The sequence below is a fragment of the Mustela erminea genome, chromosome 9, assembly GCF_009829155.1.
Source record: "Mustela erminea isolate mMusErm1 chromosome 9, mMusErm1.Pri, whole genome shotgun sequence".
In the NCBI taxonomy this organism is placed as follows: Eukaryota; Metazoa; Chordata; class Mammalia; order Carnivora; family Mustelidae; genus Mustela; species Mustela erminea.
In genome coordinates, this window is record NC_045622.1 from 5,509,472 (window position 1) to 5,528,378 (window position 18,907).

Consider the following 18,907-nt stretch of genomic DNA (forward strand, 5'->3'; position numbering starts at 1 on the left):
TGCCCCTCTGTGTTTTCTGAGAATAAGTGTTTCCAAAGTAAGCCCTAGGATTGTCCCAAGGAGGAAGATAGTTTTCCTAATAAGGTAGGAAGGAAGAAATACTGAAAACCTTTAGTGTCTTTCCTGTACAACTAGGATAAAATAGGGACTCCTTTTCGAGGCCTTGGAAGCACTGGGTAATTCTTCTGCTTATCTGTCAGGCCGTAACTACAAGCCACCCCCATCCTGCATATGTCTGTGTTCTAGCTACAGTGGCTTTTATTCAGATTCTCTAACCTGGTGGTTTCCAGACATTTTCTTAAAAACAGGCTTTATCTTTTTAGAGCAGTTTCAGATTCATAGCAGAATTGAGCAGAAGTAGGGAGTTCCCATAAACCGCCCGTCACACATGCATAGCTGCTTCTGCTGTCAACATCCTGCACCAAAGTGGCACATTTGTTTCAGGCAGTGACCCTGCGCCGACAGCTCATCCCACCCAAAGCTCAGAGTTGACATTAGGATCAGTCTTGGTGTTGTACGTTCTGTAGATTTTGACAAACGTACAACAACATGTATTTACCATTATAGCATCAACTGGAAAAGCGCCATTGCCCTGGAAGTCCTCTGTGTGCTGCCTGTTCTTCCTTCCCCTCCTACTGATCCCTAGCAACCAGTGATCTTTTTGCCGTCTCTAATTCTGCCTTTTGCAGAATGTCGTTTAGTTGGCATCACACAGTATGTAGTCTTCCCACTTGGGCCTCTTTTGCTTGGTAATATGTGTTTATGGTTCCTCCATGTTTTTCTGTGGCCTGATAGCTGATTTCTTTTTAGCACCAAATAATATTTCATTGCATGCACCGCAGTTTGATTATCCACTCACTTACTGAAGGATGTCTTGATTGCTTCCAAATTTTGGCAATTATGAATAAAGCTGCTGTACACATCCATGTGCAGATAAAATTTTCAGCTCATTTGGGTAAATAAAAAGAAGTGTGATTGCTGAATCAATCATATGGTAACAGTATGTTTAGTTTGGTAAGAAGCTGCCAAAGCTATCTTCCAAACTGGCCATTGTTGATTTCTATATTAAATTATCAGTAAAGCTTGATTTTTTTTAAAAAAGATTTTACTTATTTATTTGACAGAGATCACAAGTAGGCAAGAGAGAGAGAGGGGGAAGCAGGCTCCCTGCTGAGCAGAGAGCCCGATGTGGGGCTCGATCCCGGGTCCCTGGCATCATGACCTGAGCCGAAGGCAGAGGCTTTAACCCACTGAGCCACCCACATGCGCCAGCTTGATTGTTTAAGAAAGATTTATTTATGAGAGAGAGAGAGAGAGAGAGAAAGAGAGCGCAAGCATGCTTACGTGCTCATGTTCATAAGACGGGGAGAGGCAGAGGGGAAGGGAGAAACAGACCCTGGGCTGAGCATGGAGCCCAGTGCAGGGCTTGATCCCAAGAACCGAAGATCATGACCTGAAATGAACCAAGGCAGAGGCTAAACTGACAAAGCCACCCAGGGCAACCCCTAAAGGTTGATTTTTATTTGTAATTAATTTTAATTTTAAAAAATAAGGGTTCTAGTATTTCCTTCTGACACTGCTGTGGATCATCTCACGCTCTCTTTATTTTGAGAGTGCAAGGCCTTTCTCCCCTTGTGGCATTTGTCCTTTTCTTGGCAGAGGCTCCCCTTTGTGTGGCTGCTTTCTTCTCCCCCTGCAGGTCTTGGCTTAAATGTCACTGCCGTTTTCTGATTGCCCTTCCTAAATTTGTTCTCTTTATTTCTACCATAGTGCCCTTTGTCCTTCGTAGTACTTTTGTGAAAATCAGTACTTTTGTGAAAGTCTCAGTTCATGGGTCAAAGAAAAGGTCTTAAAGGAAATCAAAGTAAGCTTGGAACTGGATGAAAATAAAAAAATACAACATGTCAAAAATTGTAGAATGCAGCTAAAGTTATGTTCAGAGGGTAATTTATGGCACTAATTGCCTATATTACAAAAGAGGGAAAAATATCAAATCAGTAATCTTAGTTTCCATCTCAAGAAACTGGAGAAACAAAACCAAAAACTTGGAAGCAAGCAGAAGAGCAGGAATCACTGAAATTGAAAACAGAAAAACAGAAGAGAGCGTTTAATGAAACAAAGCTGATTCTTTGAAAATATCAGTGAAATCCAAAACTGCTAGTAAAAGTGACTAAGAACACAAATTGCTGAGAGTAGGGAGGAAGTGGATATAATTGCCATCCTACAGGTATTAGAGGAGTATTAAGAGCACACCTCGAACAACCCTGTGCACGTCGACTTGACCGCTGAATTTACACGGGCCAGCTGCTTAGAATCACTCCTTGTCAGAACTCCCCCGATATGAAATGGGTACTTAAATAGTTCTGTAGCTATTAAAGAAATTGAATCCACGATTTAAAACCTTTCATAAAAGAAGTCGGGAACAGGACAAGGATGTCTGCTCTCACTACTCCTGTTCAGCACTGTACTGCAATCTCTAGCCAGGGCAGCTCAGCCAGGAGCAGAGCATCCAGGTTGGAAAGAAGAAAGGAAACTGTTCCTATTTGTAGGTAGCATGATTGTCTATCTATAAAGTCCTAAGGAAGCTATCGTTAATTGAGTGTTATTAACTCCAGAAGCTCTTTTTATTATCATGTTCCTTCTCACTGTCCTTTGAGCTTTTTGTTGTTGAGCTCATGGAGGAAATGAATTCACCTGCAAGCATGTCCTACAGCCTCTTTTTATTTTTTGAATTAGTTAAACCTCTACGCTTCTGCAACTTTCACTGACTGTCATATGCCAGTTCTTTTAACCACTTACTAGGATAGTATGTGGGATTCTGTGAGACTTGGGATCACTTCCCCCAACTAACAAAAGGCCTAAAGCTTGAGCTTTAGTTGAAGATAGTTGGCATTCTCATTTTCCCTCTCTGCTCCTATCAGGTAATAAGAGGAAAATGCTCGGGGGCGCCTGGGTGGCTCATTCAGTTAAAGCCTCTGCCTTCTGCTCAGGTAATGATCCCAGGGTTCGGGGGTCAAGCCCTGCGGCAGGCTCTCTGCTCAGCAGGGAGCCTGCTCCCCCGCCTGCCTCTTTGCCTACTTCTGATCTCTGTCAAATAAATAAATAAAATCTTAAAAAAAAAGTTTTAAAAAGGGAAATGATCAAGATAACCATTCCTGTTTTTTTTTTTTTTAAGGTTTTATTTACTAGAGAGTGTGCCCGTGCATGTGCACACACTAGTTGAGGGGTTGGGGAGCCAGAGGACAGGGAGGGGGCAAGCAGATGTCCCACACACAGCAAAGCCTGACACAGGACTCGATCCCAGGACCCTGAGATCGTAACCTGAGCTGAAGTCAGATGCCTCACCGACTGAGCCATCCAGGTCGTCCTCCTCCAGTTCCTGTTTTCTTGTTTCCATATTTCTATGTGTTAACTCACAGTTTTTAACCATTTAGGTATTGTAATGATAGAAATTTGGGAAGCACTGATGCAGAGTTGTATAAATTAATGTCAGCTACGATAGGAATCGTTTGAATAATCATTTTCTTTACAATAATATTTGAGGTATTTATATTATTCTTTTGTGTTTGAATCTGATTTTAAATTATCTCTGCAGAATTATGTGATACATACAATTAAAAAGGAAGATACCATAGGTGTTACTCTCACTCATTTTTACCAGCCATGGACTCTATATATATGGGAAGCAAATCCTGCATTAGCAGCTTTGGTTTTAGCTCCTGGTTCTGGGAGACGATTCTCAGTGCATCTCACCCTTTCTGCATACTTATGAGTGACTCTGACTGCTTTATTTCTGACTTTTTTAAAGTACATGTGTATAGTGAACCTTGGAAGGTGGAGATGGTGACAGAGATGATGGCTTCCTCAGAGCCAAGGACAGGTTTGCTCGCTGCCTGTGTGTCGCAGAAAGCTCGATGGTTCTCTCACTGTTTGCACGTGTGTCACCTGTCTTTTCATGTCACCTTGGGGATTGAGGAATTTATGCAGAAAGGAGGGTACTCAGTCGGGAATAGTTTGTCTTCTGCCAGCATCCGTGAAACTGGCATTCTGATCCCTTACCTTACAAGTAGAGTAAAATCTCAGCCCCTTGACAGCATTCTTGATACATTTTACTCGTTATTAATCAGACCACCTCAAAACAAAGCAGTGGCCTGTGTGCTGTCCCATGCTCTGTTAGACCTAAAGGAAGGGACACAGATAGAAGTCAAGCAGCTTGTCTGAGGGCTGGCTGCACATAGTCTCTGGCCAAAAGTTGTTCCTCTCTTGAAGGCATTTTATGTAAAATAAAGTTAAATATGGATGTGATACTTTTACCATATTAAATGTAAATTAAGGGACGCCTGGGTGGCCCAGTCGGTTAAGCGGCTGCCTTCAGCTCAGGTCATGACCCCAGGGTCCTGGAATCAAGTCCCCCATCGGGCTCCTTGCTCAGTGGGGAGCCTGCTTCTCTGCCTCTGCCTGCCTCTCAGCCTGCTTGTGCTCTCTCTCTTTCCCTCTCTGACAAATAAATAAAGTCTTAAAAAATAAAAATAGAAAATAAATGTAAATTAGTATGATTTTAAATCTTTTTCTCTAGATGGGATTACTGAAATTTATTTATTTAAAAAGATTTATTTACTTAGCGAGCAGGTGGGGCAGAGGAGGCAGGAGGAGAGAGAGAACCTCAAGCAGACTCCCCGCTGTGTGCGAACCCAGGACCCCAAGATCATGACCTCAGCTGAAGCCAAGAGTTGGATGCTTAACTGACTGAGCCACCCAGCTGGCCTGGAATATTGAAATTTAAATTAAATCAAGACTTTTAAGTTAAACGCTTTCATAGTTTCTTTTTAATAACTTTTTTTTTTTTTTTAAGAATTGTTCTCTGTGTACTTCAGTCTGTACCTTAAACCTGCACAAGACATTAATAGAGTTTTAGTGGCTAGAATAATTCATGCTGTGACCAAAGGATGCTGTTCGCAAACTGATGGATTAAATTCCAAATTTTTGGATTTCTTTTCCAAAGCTATTCAACATGCAAGGTAATCTAATCTCTTTTTGTTTTGCTTTGTATTGAAAACCCGTTTGATTTTCCTGTAAGACCATGTGTTTGCTCCAGTAACTAAAAATGTTACCAACTGAAAAAACAAAACAAAGCTGGCCCATTATAGTAGAATTAGTGGATTCCCAAAGAAAGTGTCAGCTGTATGCTTCCTGAATATCCAAAGGCAGACGGAACATGAAAACCATGTTCGTAAGTGGAAGACCAGTGTTGCTTATCTAGGGACAGGAAAAGCCAAATGTCCTTTTAAGTAGTTTCATTTCCTCCATTTTTGAAAATAGATGTACTAAGAAAAAATAAAATAGGAACGAACTTTGGGAGTGTCAGTATCTGACATTTGTGTGGCATTATCCAGTCCGTCCTGTGAAGTGCTGTATAAATGGTGGTGTTAGAAATCCGTTTCCTCTCATTTTGCACAGTGTTTCAGCAGCAGGGAGCGAGTAGGGAGGATGCCTCAGCACCAGAGAAGAGCTGTTTTGTTTGTTCTGTTGCTCAGATTTTTTTTGTTTCTGAGTCATTCTGGAACTAAGGCTACTGTTACTTGAAGATGAGATTTTTTTTTTTTTCCAGCATGCAACTTCATAACTGCCTTCAGTTTTCATTTTTCTGCCCTGTTACACCAAGCTGAGTCTGTTTATTTTCTGTGACAGACAGGAAAAGAGCTCTGCAGGTCTGAATCACATCTTAGCAGCATTTGTTATCTTCCTCAAGACACTGGCTGCTAACTTTCGAATACGAGTGTGTCAATTAGGAGATGAAATTCTTCCTACCTTGCTTTATATTTGGACTCAACATAGACTTAATGATTCCTTAAAAGAAGTAATTATTGAATTATTTCAACTGCAAATATATGTGCATCATCCAAAGGGAGCGAAAACTGAAGAAAAAGGTATAAAAGTTTTTGCTGTTTTGAATTTGCTTCTTCATTAAAACACAGAGGCTTAAGTATTAAATTTTCTATTTCGTAGGAGGTTATGACCTTCCTCTGGATTGTTGTACTTGGTTAATGTTATTAGTCTTGAAGGTGCTTTTCACACTTTTTTTTTTAGAATTTGAAGCTGTGGTAACAAATCCTGTCCTGCCTTACCATGTGTTTAGTACATTTGTAAGTATTGTGAGGAACACAGACAAATGGGAGATGCTGATCCTCTCTGGCAGCTGTTGACGTGGCAATAATTAGGTGCCGGAAGGGATGACCCAGACTGGAGTGTGAGTGAGTTTGGAGAAGACAGGGTCTTGTGTGTCTGCATACTGCTCTTATTAGAAGGTAAAAGAGATAAATGTGGACTGTGAACAGCGAGACTAATCAATTCCTCAGGAAGATGTGTCCATACTGCCTTAAACATCACACTCAATCCAGGCCGCCATTTTTTCTGGAAAATCAGAAATGGTTTTTTTCTGGGAAACCAGAAATGAGTGACTTCTCCTCCTTTGATACCATTCCATCTGTCTCTCACCAAGAGAGTGTTGCTTGATAACAGATAGTGCATATTTGAAAGTGGTTGAGAGAGTAGATCTTAAAAGTACTCATCACAAAGAAAAAAACTTTTTTTGTAACTACGTACGGTATATTAACTATGTAAAGCATTGTGGTCATTTCGCAGTGTGTACAGATACCAAATAATTATGTTGTACCTCCAAAATTAATGTTGTATGTCAGTTATACCTCAATTAAAAATAATCTTTAAAAAATCTTAGATGGTGTAGCTTCACTCAGTGACAGGAATTTTATTGGGTGGAACTGGAACTGTGTGGGTTCCCTCAGGCTCTTACTCTGTTTACCTTTGTGCCTGCACTAGCCTTTGGACAGATTCATCATCGCCAGTGTAAGGCCCTTGTTAGGAAATCAAACTCCATTGAGAAATAGCTAAAATGGTGGAAAACTGTGAGAGCCAATTTTTTTTTTTCCCCCAAAGTCACTGTCTGTGTTTAATGGGCTCTTTACCAATGTGAAGTTAGATGTATTTGTAGCCCATGAAACCACTGTTAAGTCAAAGAATGGTGGATTTTCTTAGGGTTTCCTCTTTCACACAGGATAAAGATGAGACTTATTTAGGAGATGACACTGTGTTTAGGGTTTTGGTTCACTGTGTATTTAGGATGAATTGGAAGTTGGCAGGATGATGAAGTCTGCCAGAAACACTCATGTGGTTTTAGGCTATACTAATAGATGTTATGGTTTGTGTGGGAAGTAATAGCTCCTTTGTTACGTACACTGGTCCGATCACAGTGGGCGTATCCTGTCCACCAGATTTCGTAGAGTCGCCATTTCAAGAGGGACAGGGTACTGGAGTGTGTTTAGGTACAGACAACTAGAATGAGGAGAAGTCTGGGCAACATGTCATTTGTACACTAAAGGAACTAAGAATGTTTTTCTCTTAATGATAAACAGAGAACTTCCTCCTCATACAAATGATGGGACATATTGTATTTGTCTCAGGGGAGAGAAGAAATTAGGTTTTGATTGGGATTTTGATGGAGCTGAATAGAGAAAGTTAGATCAGAGTATAGAAGAATTTTACAACAAATAGCTGAGTGTGAGCCAGACAGTGGTACAAAGTCGGGCCTGCCAGGATATTGTCTGAAGAGGCCCGAGTACAGAATGGATGGCTGGACCGGTTTCCACCTTAACAGCTGAATGGTTCTGTGGGAGTTGGCAGTGCAAATGGAGTGTAGACGTAAACTGTATTTTTAATTTTTTGAATTCCAGGTGCTTATGAATCAAGTAAATGGAGAAGTATCCTATATAACTTATATGATCTGCTAATTAACGAGATAAGTCATATAGGAAGCAGAGGGAAGTATTCTTCAGGCTCTCGTAATGCTGCTGTCAAGGAAAACTTGATTGAGTTGATGGCAGATATTTGTCACCAGGTACAGTAGGTCTTGTCACATTTTGAAGTTTTCTCTTAGTTTCCCTTTTACTGGGTTTTTAAAATGTGTGTTCTGATAAAAAGCCTTGTAAAATTACTTTGTATATGTAACTATTCCTTTCAAAACTCCGAATTTGGAATTGCTGTTCTGATTGAATAATTATTTTGCACATAAGAACGTAATGAAAACTAGTGATGAACTTTTTTTTCATGCTTTTTTAAATTTAAGATTTTACTTATTTGTCCGAGAGAGAGAGAGCAGGTGTGCACATAGCAGGGGGAGCAGGGGGCAGAGGGATAAGCAGACTCCTCACTGAGCAAAGATCCTGATGCAGGACTCCGTCCCAGGACCCTGGGATCATGACCTTACCCGAAGGCAGATGCTTAATGGACTGAGCCACCCAGGCATCCCCAAATCCCTTTCTTTTTTTTTAAATCAAAAGAAATTTTAAATTTAATCCCATTGAAAACAGATTTTTGCTTTACTTTTAGATGTCTTGGTACAAATGTTTCTGGGCAATAGAACTAATAACTTACTTGGTAATATCTGTTTTCGAGAGAGCTACTACAATCACGCTAAATATGTGTTACTGTGTTACGTGTATGTATTTCTTTAACTTATTACTCTTGCTCTGTGACTTCCCTGTGACTTCATTTGAGGAGGAATTTTTTTCCTTCAAAGTATTAGAAAACAGAATCTGTATATAAAGAAAAAAGATTTTCTTCTTGTTATCTTACAGATTTTTAATGAAGATACTAGATCTCTGGAGATTTCTCAGTCTTATACTACCACCCAAAGAGAATGTAATGATTACAGTGCGCCTTGCAAAAAGAAGAAAATAGAATTAGGCTGGGAAGTAATAAAAGATCATCTTCAGAAGTCACAGAGTGATTTTGATCTTGTGCCTTGGTAAAATGTTACTGTTTTCTCTTCCAGTGTCATTTTAGTCTCATTTAGCTTTTCTCATAAGCCCTGCAGTAGAATGGCCTGGCCATAACTAGGTCCATTGTCCAGTTGAAACCAGTCCCTGGTGAAGGGGAAGGTGCTTGCCAGGACCTCTGGCGATCAACCACAGAGGCTCGTGCTGGAGCCTGGGCCTGAGGGCCGCCTCTCCAAAGCAGCTCGCCTTCGCAGGGAAGACGGGAGGACGGCTGCCCAGCAGGCGTGGAATGCGCTGAGCTGTGTGTCTCCACACAGAGATTTTAGCATGAAGAAATTGAAGATGGCATTCAGAGGTCACAGAATAATTTGGACCTTGTGCCATAGTAAAAGGTTGCCTTTTTAAAGAATTTACTGTGTATAGCATACACAGTTATTCAAATGATTAAATGAATTGTGGAGTTCTATGATATCACACAATATTAGGTCTGGTAGGAATCTTTAGAAAATGTCCAGCTCAGCCTGTTTGGTTTACCAAAAGGAAAACAAAACAGGGAAAGGCTAAGCAGCTTGTCCAGGGACGGTCAGAAGTTTGTAGATGACAGTCAAACTCGTGTGATCTATGCCTTGATTTTTACCGTGGTGATGTCATATTTAAATAAACTGAGTCGTGAAGGGGAAGCATCTTGATTTAGATACTTGTTGCGTAAGTTCATGTTTCTTTTCTTTTTTTTTTAAGGTTTTATTTATTTATTTGACAGAGATCACAGTAGGTAGAGAGGCAGGCAGAGAGAGAGAGAGAGGAGGAAGCAGGCTCCCTGCTGAGCAGAGAGCCCGGTGCAGGACTCAATCCCAGGACCCTGAGATCATGACCTGAGCCGAAGGCAGCGGCTTAACCCACTGAGCCACCCCGGTGCCCTAAGTTCGTGTTTCTTTTATGTGGTGGAGGGATCCCTGTTTCAGAGTCTTCCAATTTTTCCACTTAGTCCGGGGTTAGTTATTGAATACGTGCTGTGTGCCAAGCATTAGGTAGGGATTCATGGATGAATAAGGGAAAGCTCCTCTTCGGGAGTAGTTCACATTCTAGAAAACTCATAGCAGATATTTACTGAATTAACTGAATGTCTAGGAAAAGCAGTTGTTTGGTTTTTTGTCTGTTTTCTTGTTTTGGAGCAATCTTACTGGTGGCTGAAGAGCAAGGATGGAAATGACAACTACAAGTAGAAAAATCTAATTTACTTTAGTCTTGTTTTTAAGTAGGCTCCATGCCCAGTATGGGGCTTGAACTCATGATTCTGAGATCAGGAGTCACATGCTCTACCAACCTAGCCAGCCACGTGCCCCTAAGTTCGTTATTCCTCAAAGTTTTTGTATAAGGGACGTAAGACAACTCACCTGCTTAGCCAGAAAATTATCATTCTTCCTGACACTATAGGAAGCAGGGACGAAGAAATGTTCAAAGCCAGTATATTTTGAGAGCAGTATGGAAAATAATGATGGCGATACTCTAGGATATTATTAAGAGTGCTGTGTCCATATGTTTGTTTTCGTTTAGTTTGTTCATGGAATTGAATAATTTTAATTTCAATTATCCTCTTATTTTATCTAGGTTACAGATTACAACCCAGTTAATATCAAAATATCCTTCAAGTTTACCTAACTATGAGCTGTCACCATTACTGATGATACTGTACCAGCTTCTACCTCAACATCGACACGGGGAGCGCACACCATATGTGTTACGATGCCTTACGGAAGTTGCATTGTGTCAAGGCAAGAAATCAAACCTGGAAGGCTCGCAGAAGTCAGATTTGTTGAAATTCTGGATTAAAATTTGGTCTCTTACCTTTCGTGGTATAAGTTCTGAGCAGATACAAGCTGAAAACTTTGGTTTACTTGGAGCTATAATTCAAGGCAGTTTAATCGAGGTTGATAGAGAATTCTGGAAGTTATTTACTGGGTCAGCCTGCAGACCGTCACGGTAAGTTGACTATGTATTTGTAAGAGTTGTATGTATAGACATAAATACTTTTCTCGTTCCAGTTTTAAAGTTTGTAACTTGAGTTAGCAATATGATATATTTGATTTTAGATGTTTTTGTTGTTTGTCCAAGGAGTTTTTAATAAGTAAATAAATGTAAATGTAGTTTCAAGTGTAGAGAGTTCATTAAGACCAATTTTAAAGAATTAGGTGTTTAAATTTCTTTTATCTTTAATTGCATATTAAGTACATACTATTCAATATCCATAATTTTTTTTTTTAGTAGTGCAACAGACAGTTATAATAAGAGATAGTTCTTCTCAAATGTAATCAGACTTCTCACAATTTTTTGTGTTCATTCAGTCAGTAGACATTCCCTCTGCACTTAGACGTGTTGGGCATCATCTTAAGCGTTAGTAACAGCTCGATGGTAAATACGGTAGACAAGGTCTTTCTACCTAAAAGAGCTTATTTTTTAGCAAAGAGGATGGTTAACAAATTTGGAATGAGTTCAGAGCTTGGAGTTAGGACCTGCAGTGACACAGGGACACTGAATCCAGAAACTCAATCTGCTATAGAACAAGATGTTCGAATCCTTCTAAGGGACTCGTAGGAAGTCAGGAAGCATATCTTGAAAACTCACGCAAAAGAGCAGAAGCCTCAGGCTGAAAGTTTTACTCACGGAGAGACTTTGGATGCCCAGGAGATTCAAGTTGTCCTTGAGGAAGCTGGTAACGCTTAAAGTTGGAAGTGAACTGGTAACGCTTAAAATGGATGCATTGCTGGTTTTCCTGCCGGAATAACATGGACGAGTCGCCTCCTGCAGTGATTCTCTCCCCTTTTTGACTCTCCCGCTCTGTCCCTCAAGGGTGTCAAACACGTTGTCAGTCTTCTTCACACTCAGTCTACTTTTGGTTATTCTCATGATGCCACCTATGGCAAATCGTCGACTCACAGCAGCTGTGTTAGAGAAAATAAAGACCTTCTAGGATTGGGAAAAGAAAAGAGCTGATTTTTAACAGTAGCTGTCCTTTGCTTTGTTGTAGTCCTGCAGTCTGCTGCCTGACTCTGGCGATGGCCATCTGTGGCGTTCCAGAAACTGTAAAAACGGGAGTGGAGCAGAGTATATGTGAAGTAAATAGAAGTTGTTCTTTAAAGGAACTGATAATGAGATGGCTCTTACTCTATCAGTTAGAGGATGACTTGGAAGACAGGACAGAGCTGCCGCCGGTTCTTCACAGGTAACGAGCTCATTAGCGTGCGGCCGCTCTTTGTGTCCTACATACTCGCCATTTTCTGAATGGAGGTGGCTTGTTCTTTGCAGTGGAGATGCAGCGTTTCTCAGAGCTCACCCCAGATGCTAACAGGACCTTTGTTTTCACGCCGTTCTGCGTCTCTGCTCGGATCTCGTTTCTGTTCTTTTACTTTGTTCTTATCTCCGCTGAGACGTGAGAGTAAGGGGGATGTGCCTGGATAATAGGAATTCCAATTCTTTGAGCACTTCTGTGTTCCTTGTGATTTTCTGTGACTGGTTTCGTTTGAACATATCTCTGATGCAGACGTATCCTGGAATCATGATGAGAGTATATTCTCGGTGACAGGTGTTCAGTTAATGAGAGGAGGACTCTGGAGACAAACAGAATGAGGCTTAAACACCAGGAGGGGGGAGCAGCTGGTCTTTGTAACCTTTCCACAGCTGGTAGGCGGGACTGAAGGACATAGGACAGACCTTTGGATCCTAGTGCTTTTCTTTTCTTTCTTTCTTTTTTTTTTTTTTAAAGATTATTTATTTATTTATTTATTTGGCAGTGTGACAGTGAGAGAGGGAATACAAGAGGGGGAGTAAGAGAGTGAGAAGCAGGCTTCCCTCTGAGCAGGGGGCCCGATGCAGAGCTTGATCTCAGGACCCTGGGGTCACGACCTGAGCTGAAGGCAGATGCTCAACCACTGAGCCAGCCAGGCGCCCCGGATCCTAGTGCTTTTGCTTTAATTTCTAACTTACTTATTTTAGAAATGATTTTTAAAAATTGGACAAGCCTGCTGCCAGAAAGTATTGAAAGTAATAGTGACGTAAAGTGTCTGCTTCTTAATTCTTGTTTTAGATGTTAAATAATTCAGTACAGATGAAAGAAATTTTAATTTTGGATCCAGGTTTTAGAGGTCAGGATTACAGCCAGACATGATGTGTAGGTTTGAAGAATGGTTTACATGGCTTTTGGTCTTCTAAGTGAAGATTTTTTTTTTCTTTGTAGTAATTTTCCTCATCTTGCAGTAGAGAAAATTCTTGTGAGTCTCACTGTGAAAAACTGTAAAGCTGCAATGAATTTTCTCCAAAGAGTGCCAGAATGGTATGTTACCTAATAGAGTTCTGTGTTGTTTTAAGTTACGGTTTTAATTACAAAGGTAATAATTTCAGCAGAGCAGTAGCTACATCTCAAAAATTGGGAAATAAGTTGATCAATTTATTTTTTATTTTCTTAACTGTTTTATTTATTTATTTGACAGAGAGAATGAGAGAGGGAACACAAGCAGGGGGAGTGGGAGAGGGAGAAGTAGGCTTCCTGCTGAGCAGGGAGCCTGATGTAGGGCTTGAGCCCAGGACCCTGGGATCATGACCTGAGCTGAAGGCAGACACTTAACTGAGCCACCCAGGCGCCCCTAAGTTGATCAGTTTTAAAAAACATCATAACTATTAGCCTATTAGGGAAAAGTTTTTTTTAATTCAGTGACAATAACCTGTAGCTGTGATTTTTTGATCCAGTTGACGGTCTTTTCATTCTCTGTAGCAGAGCTTGTGACATTTGCCATTGGAAGGTATGATGGTGATGGAAGTTTAGCAATGAATTCTTTAAAGATGTGATCCATTTTTGTATGTCCAGTAAAATCTGTTAACTCTAAAACTAATGGTTAATGGAGGATAGGAAAAGTAAAAATAAATCTAAAGATCTCATTTTAGTTGATTGATTCAAGAGGCTTGTGTTTATCGTTGTGGTTGAAAATGACTCACTGGCATGAAGATTTCTAATCTCCCTGGAGAGGGGAGAGGATGAAAAACTCCTTCATTTCGGAGAAATCAACAGGCAAAAAGGAAAATATTTTCAGATAATGTTTATCTTAGTGTTTATGCTTGGTATTATTAATGTTTTCTTTCTTAATACTTTCTGAATTTGCCTGGAGATTGTGACCTGTATATTTTCATCCATCTATTAATAAAATTTGCTACCGCATAATGAAATTTGGTGCAGGTAGGTATCAATTCCAAGAAGAGAAGCATTTAAAAGGATAATCCATGAACTCTGTATAAGCAGTGTGTGAATAACAGAGGCACAAAATTAACATATTGGTGCTGTATGGAGGTGAAGCAGTTGGTCATTCAGTAATAAATTTAAGATCTTACTTTTTTGAAGTGAACAACACCAAAAAGTTCAAGAAGAGCCTTCATTCTCAGAAGTTGAAGAATTGTTTCTCCAAACAACTTTTGACAAGATGGATTTTTTAACCATTGTGAAAGAATGTGCTGTAGAAAAGCACCAGGCCACTGTAGGCTTTTCTGTCCACCAAAACCTCAAGGAGTCACTGGATCGCTATCTCCTGGGATTATCAGAACAGCTTTTAAATAACTACTCGCCTGAGGTGAGATCTTCCGAAGAACTAAGGCCTGTCTTTGGCTCAACTTTGGTGGACGGTTAGGAAGGAGAAATGGGCGGGAAGGGCCCTAAGGATGACGAGAGGTTTGATTAAAAAAACAAAGTGACAGTATATACAAATGTGTACGAACAGGGAAAACTGAGCATGAAAGAAGGAAAACCCAAGAAGAATAATTTGTGTTTCTTTGGTACCGGGAATTCTAGTAGACATTGAATAAATAGAATTCCTTGTGTACGTTAGTGGAGAGTAATAATGGTTTTGAGCATAGGGAGGCGATGATGAGAAAGAACATCTCCGTACAGAGGAGGAAGGTGTTAGAATGACAGGAAAGGACATCATTTAAACTGATCTGATAGATTTGGGTAACACTTGAAGAAGTGGGTAATAAAATGTAATAGAGGAACTGGCAGGTTCCTGTAGAGGAACTAGTAATTTCTCATAAATCATTTCCTTTGCCTTCTTAAGATCACAAATTCTCTTTGTATGTGCTGTTCTCTTGCCAAAACTCTCATTTCTTTTGACATGAAGTTAATGTCTTTCTGCTTATTTCTTCTTTTTTTTTAAATCTGCTTATTTCTCTGTTCAAGTCATCCATGTGTCAAAATCCTGCAAAAACCATTCTTAGATAATCTAAGCCATGGTAATTGATCTTTTAATTTTCATAGTACTTAATTTCATAGTACTTATTTCTTTTTAAAGTGAGACTTAACAGCTTCTTTGTACTGTGATTATTTGTATGTTTTACACACAAATGTCTCAAATGTCTCAAACTCGTTGAGGGGCATATATATTTTTATTAATCTTTGTGTCTTCCACAAAGCCTTATAATATGGTAAATGATTAAATATTTGTTGACTAAAATAAAATCTGCAAGTTACTCAGTGGAGTGAATTCAGTAGTCAAAGATGATGACCCAGAGAACCGGAGAAGAGACAGAATGCCTTATCCTTAGTTACCGGCATTCTCCCACATCACAGTTGTAACCATTTTGTAACACAGTCTTCTGTGTTTTCCCCTAAAATGCCATTTCCTACTGGATGGGAACAAAGCAGTCTGAACATCTTTTTTGTATAGCTGTTAGAAATTTGTAAATAATTTTATAAAATTGGCTATGTGGTATCTACTTGGAAAAATTTGTGCTGGTTTCTGGAGTCTAAAAAGCTGAATAAGTCAAGGTTCTTATCCTGCAGAAGAGTTCAGAATGTCATTTGAATATATCTTTATGTGAATCTGATTTCTGCCCATGTTCTAAGAGTTACTGACTTTTATCTGTCTACCATTTTTTTCTTCTTTCCTTTCGTAACAACTGTTAAGGGTCTATGTGTGTGGTCCTCTGTGCCACTTTAGGAGGAGACAGATACTTAACCTGGCCATTAAGAAGTACTTCTCTTTTTCCTGAGAATCCTAGTTACCACTCTGCAGGGGTCTCTTTGTTCGTAGAGATAATCAGAATCATGCCACTATTCACTCCATTAGCTAAACTTGTTTCTTAATAGGTACATAAATTTTTTCTTACAAATGATAACCGTGCACTACTCAATTATTTATGAAATGAGTATTTTTTAATTTTTTGTTTTACTATAAGACTGCAAATGCAGAAACGCTTATCAGGTGTTCGAGTCTTCTGGTGGGTGTTCTTGGATGCTACTGTTACGTGGGAGTAGTAGCTGAAGAGGAAGCGTATAGATCAGAACTGTTCCAGAAAGCCAAGGTATGAAAATTTATTCTAGTCAAGTTTTGGATAAATTTGAAGGAATATATTCCTGGGAGAACTGGTATACTTGCTTGGAAAAAGAAAATTTTTATATAGGTTAACTCTTTTTCATTTATGCCACCTGAGAGAAACGGTACTGTCCTTAACACTTGCAGTTACTATAAGCCAACTATGAATAGAATAATTGAAATCATACACATTAAATTTAATCTTATTAACAAAAATACTGATTTTTATGGGCACTTTTAAAAGTTTTTCCTGTGGGATGCCTGGGTGGCTCAGTCGGTTGGGCATCTACCTTTGGCTTAGGTCTTGATCTCCAGGTTTTGGGATCAACTCGCAAGTTGGGCTCCTTGCTCAGCAGGGAGTCTGCTTCTCCCTCTTCCTCTATCCCTCTCCCTGCTTATGCTCTCTCTCTCACTCTCAAATAAATAAATAAATAAAATGTCAAAAAAAATTTTTTTCCCCCTGTGATCGTTTTAAACAATCCTTGTTGAGTTTTATATAGGTAGGTTCTAAGTGTGAAACTTTCATCTTTGTGTACTCTTCAGTCAGTGGTATGATTGGTAAGGATAACTGGGTGTAAGATAATTTAAAAAAAATTGCTGCCATGATTTTTAATTACATTATATAACCAAATATAACCCTTTTGTTTTTTTTAAGATTTTATTTATTTGTCAGAGAGACAGAAAGAAAGAATGGGGGAAGGGGAGGAGCAGAGGGGGAAGCAGGCTGAGGACTAAGCCTGCTTAGTCCTAAGCAAGGAGCCTGATGCAGGACTCAATCTCAGGACCTCGATCATGAACTGAGCTGAAGGCAGACACTTAGCAGGCTCAGGTGCCTAGGCGTCCCAACCAAATACAACTTCTAGAAACACTTAATTTTACTTCTTAAGTAAAACTTTGAAAAACAGTCACAAAACTGTAATTTTAACTGGAGTTTGGGTTTTTCCTTCTTTTCTTAATAGTCTCTAATGCAGTGTGCAGGAGAAAGTATCACTCTGTTCAAAAATAAGACCTACGAGGAAGCTAGGGTTGCTTCCCTGAGGAATGTGATGACTCTCTGTACTGGTTGCTTGTGCAACTGTACCAAGGTACGATGTGCTTATGTGACTGGTCAGTCTGGGAGGTAGTACCTGGTGGGTTGGTTGGTGGTGTAACTGGGATTTGGGTTTATACACTGATTGAAAGTTAGAGTGAGTGCTAAATAGAAGTAGCAACTGAAGGAAAAAAGAAGCACAGGTCATCTGAGTTTCTCATGGAATAAGTTCAGCATTTCAGAAGGTTTCGGAGGTTATTTTACCGCTTTTAGGCACAACTACATGGGCGATTCTTTTATTGCCCACATTATTATTCATTTCATAAAAACTTGTTGACTGCTGGCTGTGTGATGTGCATACCACTATGACTGGGCTAGCAAGCACCATGAAGCCATTCCTCTCTTCTGCCGAGACAGTCTTCTGTAACACTCGGTAGAAAGTGCCACTCTGTGGAATCTTCATTTTGATTGAGAACAAGCCTCAGATGTAGCTGAACCAGCCCAGAGTGTTGGTAAATCGTTGGAAAAAACATTTTTGAAAGCTGATGATAACTGCATGGCTGTATAATGGTATTACCAGCATATACTTTTGATTTTGTAATGTGTTTTTCGAAAAAAAAAGGTATTTTTCTGTGTGTGTATTTTTTTGTTTTTGTTTTTTTTCTGTGAATGGGAAAGGAGAGACATGGAAGAATGAACTCTAACTTACAGTTATTACTTAATGTTTAAGGTCAATAGTTGGTATTTTACTTTAATGCTTATACACAATTTAATGGACTATAGTTATTACTTTAAAAAAAGAGGTTAGTGTTGTTAATGCAGTTTATGTGTTGACCCTAATAGTAACCTGTTTATTTATGCTTCTTAAAGATAGAGAATTTCCAGTGTAAAAAAAAAATCTATATTTCATTTAAGTTAGAGAAAATATTATCTGTCAAAGATAACTTTCTATTGTTTTGTTTGCTTTGTTTTTTTTTGTCTTAATTACAGCCCAGTCCAAATAAAATTGCATCTAGATTTTTCCTACGATTGTTGACATCAAAGCTCATGAATGATATTGCAGATATCTGTAGAAGTTTGGTGAGTATGTTTGTTTTACCACCCTATTTCCTTGATTCTGAGATTTTTTTCATAGGTACCTCTCTTCAGTAGGGATGCATCTCACAAAATGTGGCATCTCGTGTATTTTTTAAAATATGGAAATTAAAGTTAACTTGGCTTTAGGGAGGAACATACTGTTTGCTTCTTAAGGTCGGTGCATTGCATACCGCTCAGCTTTTAATTTCTCAGTAATGAAAATAGGTTGAACGATTAGAAACTAATCATCCAGGCTCATACTTACTTCTGTCTAACACGGTAGCAAAATTCAAAATAATCATCTGTCCTTAAAAATAAAAACAAAAGGGACCCCTGGGTGGCTTAATCATTGAGCATCTGACTCTTGGTTCCAGCTCAGTTCATGATGTCAGCATTGTGAGATGGAACCTAGTGTCGGGCTCTGTTCTCCGTGTGGCACCTGCTTAAGATTGTCTCTCTCTCTCTGCTCCTCCCCAGCCCCCCCTGCACCCCAGCTTGTACACTCTCTTGTGCTCTTCTGATAAAAATAAAAATAAAAATAAAAATAAAAACAATTTTACCAGATAAGCAACATAATTTCATCATGGTATTTTTTTTTTCCTATACAAATAGATTTAAGCTACACGTACTTTTTTGTATGGAACAGTGCCTGGCACATG

At 39.4% G+C, this 18,907-nt stretch overlaps 1 protein-coding gene across 10 annotated transcripts in view; it reads left to right on the forward strand.

Annotated features, from left to right (window-relative positions):
• The window catches only part of ATM (ATM serine/threonine kinase), a 120,508-nt gene that overhangs the window by 16,949 nt on the left and 84,652 nt on the right, over positions 1 to 18,907 (forward strand). For 8 of the 10 annotated variants that reach the window (XR_004289491.1, XR_004289492.1, XM_032360060.1 and 5 more), the window contains exons 8-18: positions 4,853 to 5,018; positions 5,689 to 5,927; positions 7,749 to 7,912; positions 8,652 to 8,821; positions 10,401 to 10,772; positions 11,818 to 12,012; positions 13,024 to 13,119; positions 14,179 to 14,404; positions 16,005 to 16,130; positions 17,101 to 17,226; positions 18,162 to 18,251. Coding sequence is in view for 8 of the 10 variants with exons in the window: in XM_032360060.1 (XP_032215951.1) it covers positions 4,853 to 5,018; positions 5,689 to 5,927; positions 7,749 to 7,912; positions 8,652 to 8,821; positions 10,401 to 10,772; positions 11,818 to 12,012; positions 13,024 to 13,119; positions 14,179 to 14,404; positions 16,005 to 16,130; positions 17,101 to 17,226; positions 18,162 to 18,251 (1,970 nt within the window). In the remaining 2 variants the exon portion in view is untranslated. Of the gene's footprint in view, positions 1 to 4,852; positions 5,019 to 5,457; positions 5,626 to 5,688; positions 5,928 to 7,748; positions 7,913 to 8,651; positions 8,822 to 10,400; positions 10,773 to 11,817; positions 12,013 to 13,023; positions 13,120 to 14,178; positions 14,405 to 16,004; positions 16,131 to 17,100; positions 17,227 to 18,161; positions 18,252 to 18,907 lie in introns of those variants that run through there. The other 2 variants (XM_032360067.1, XM_032360068.1) reach the window with 2 other exon arrangements.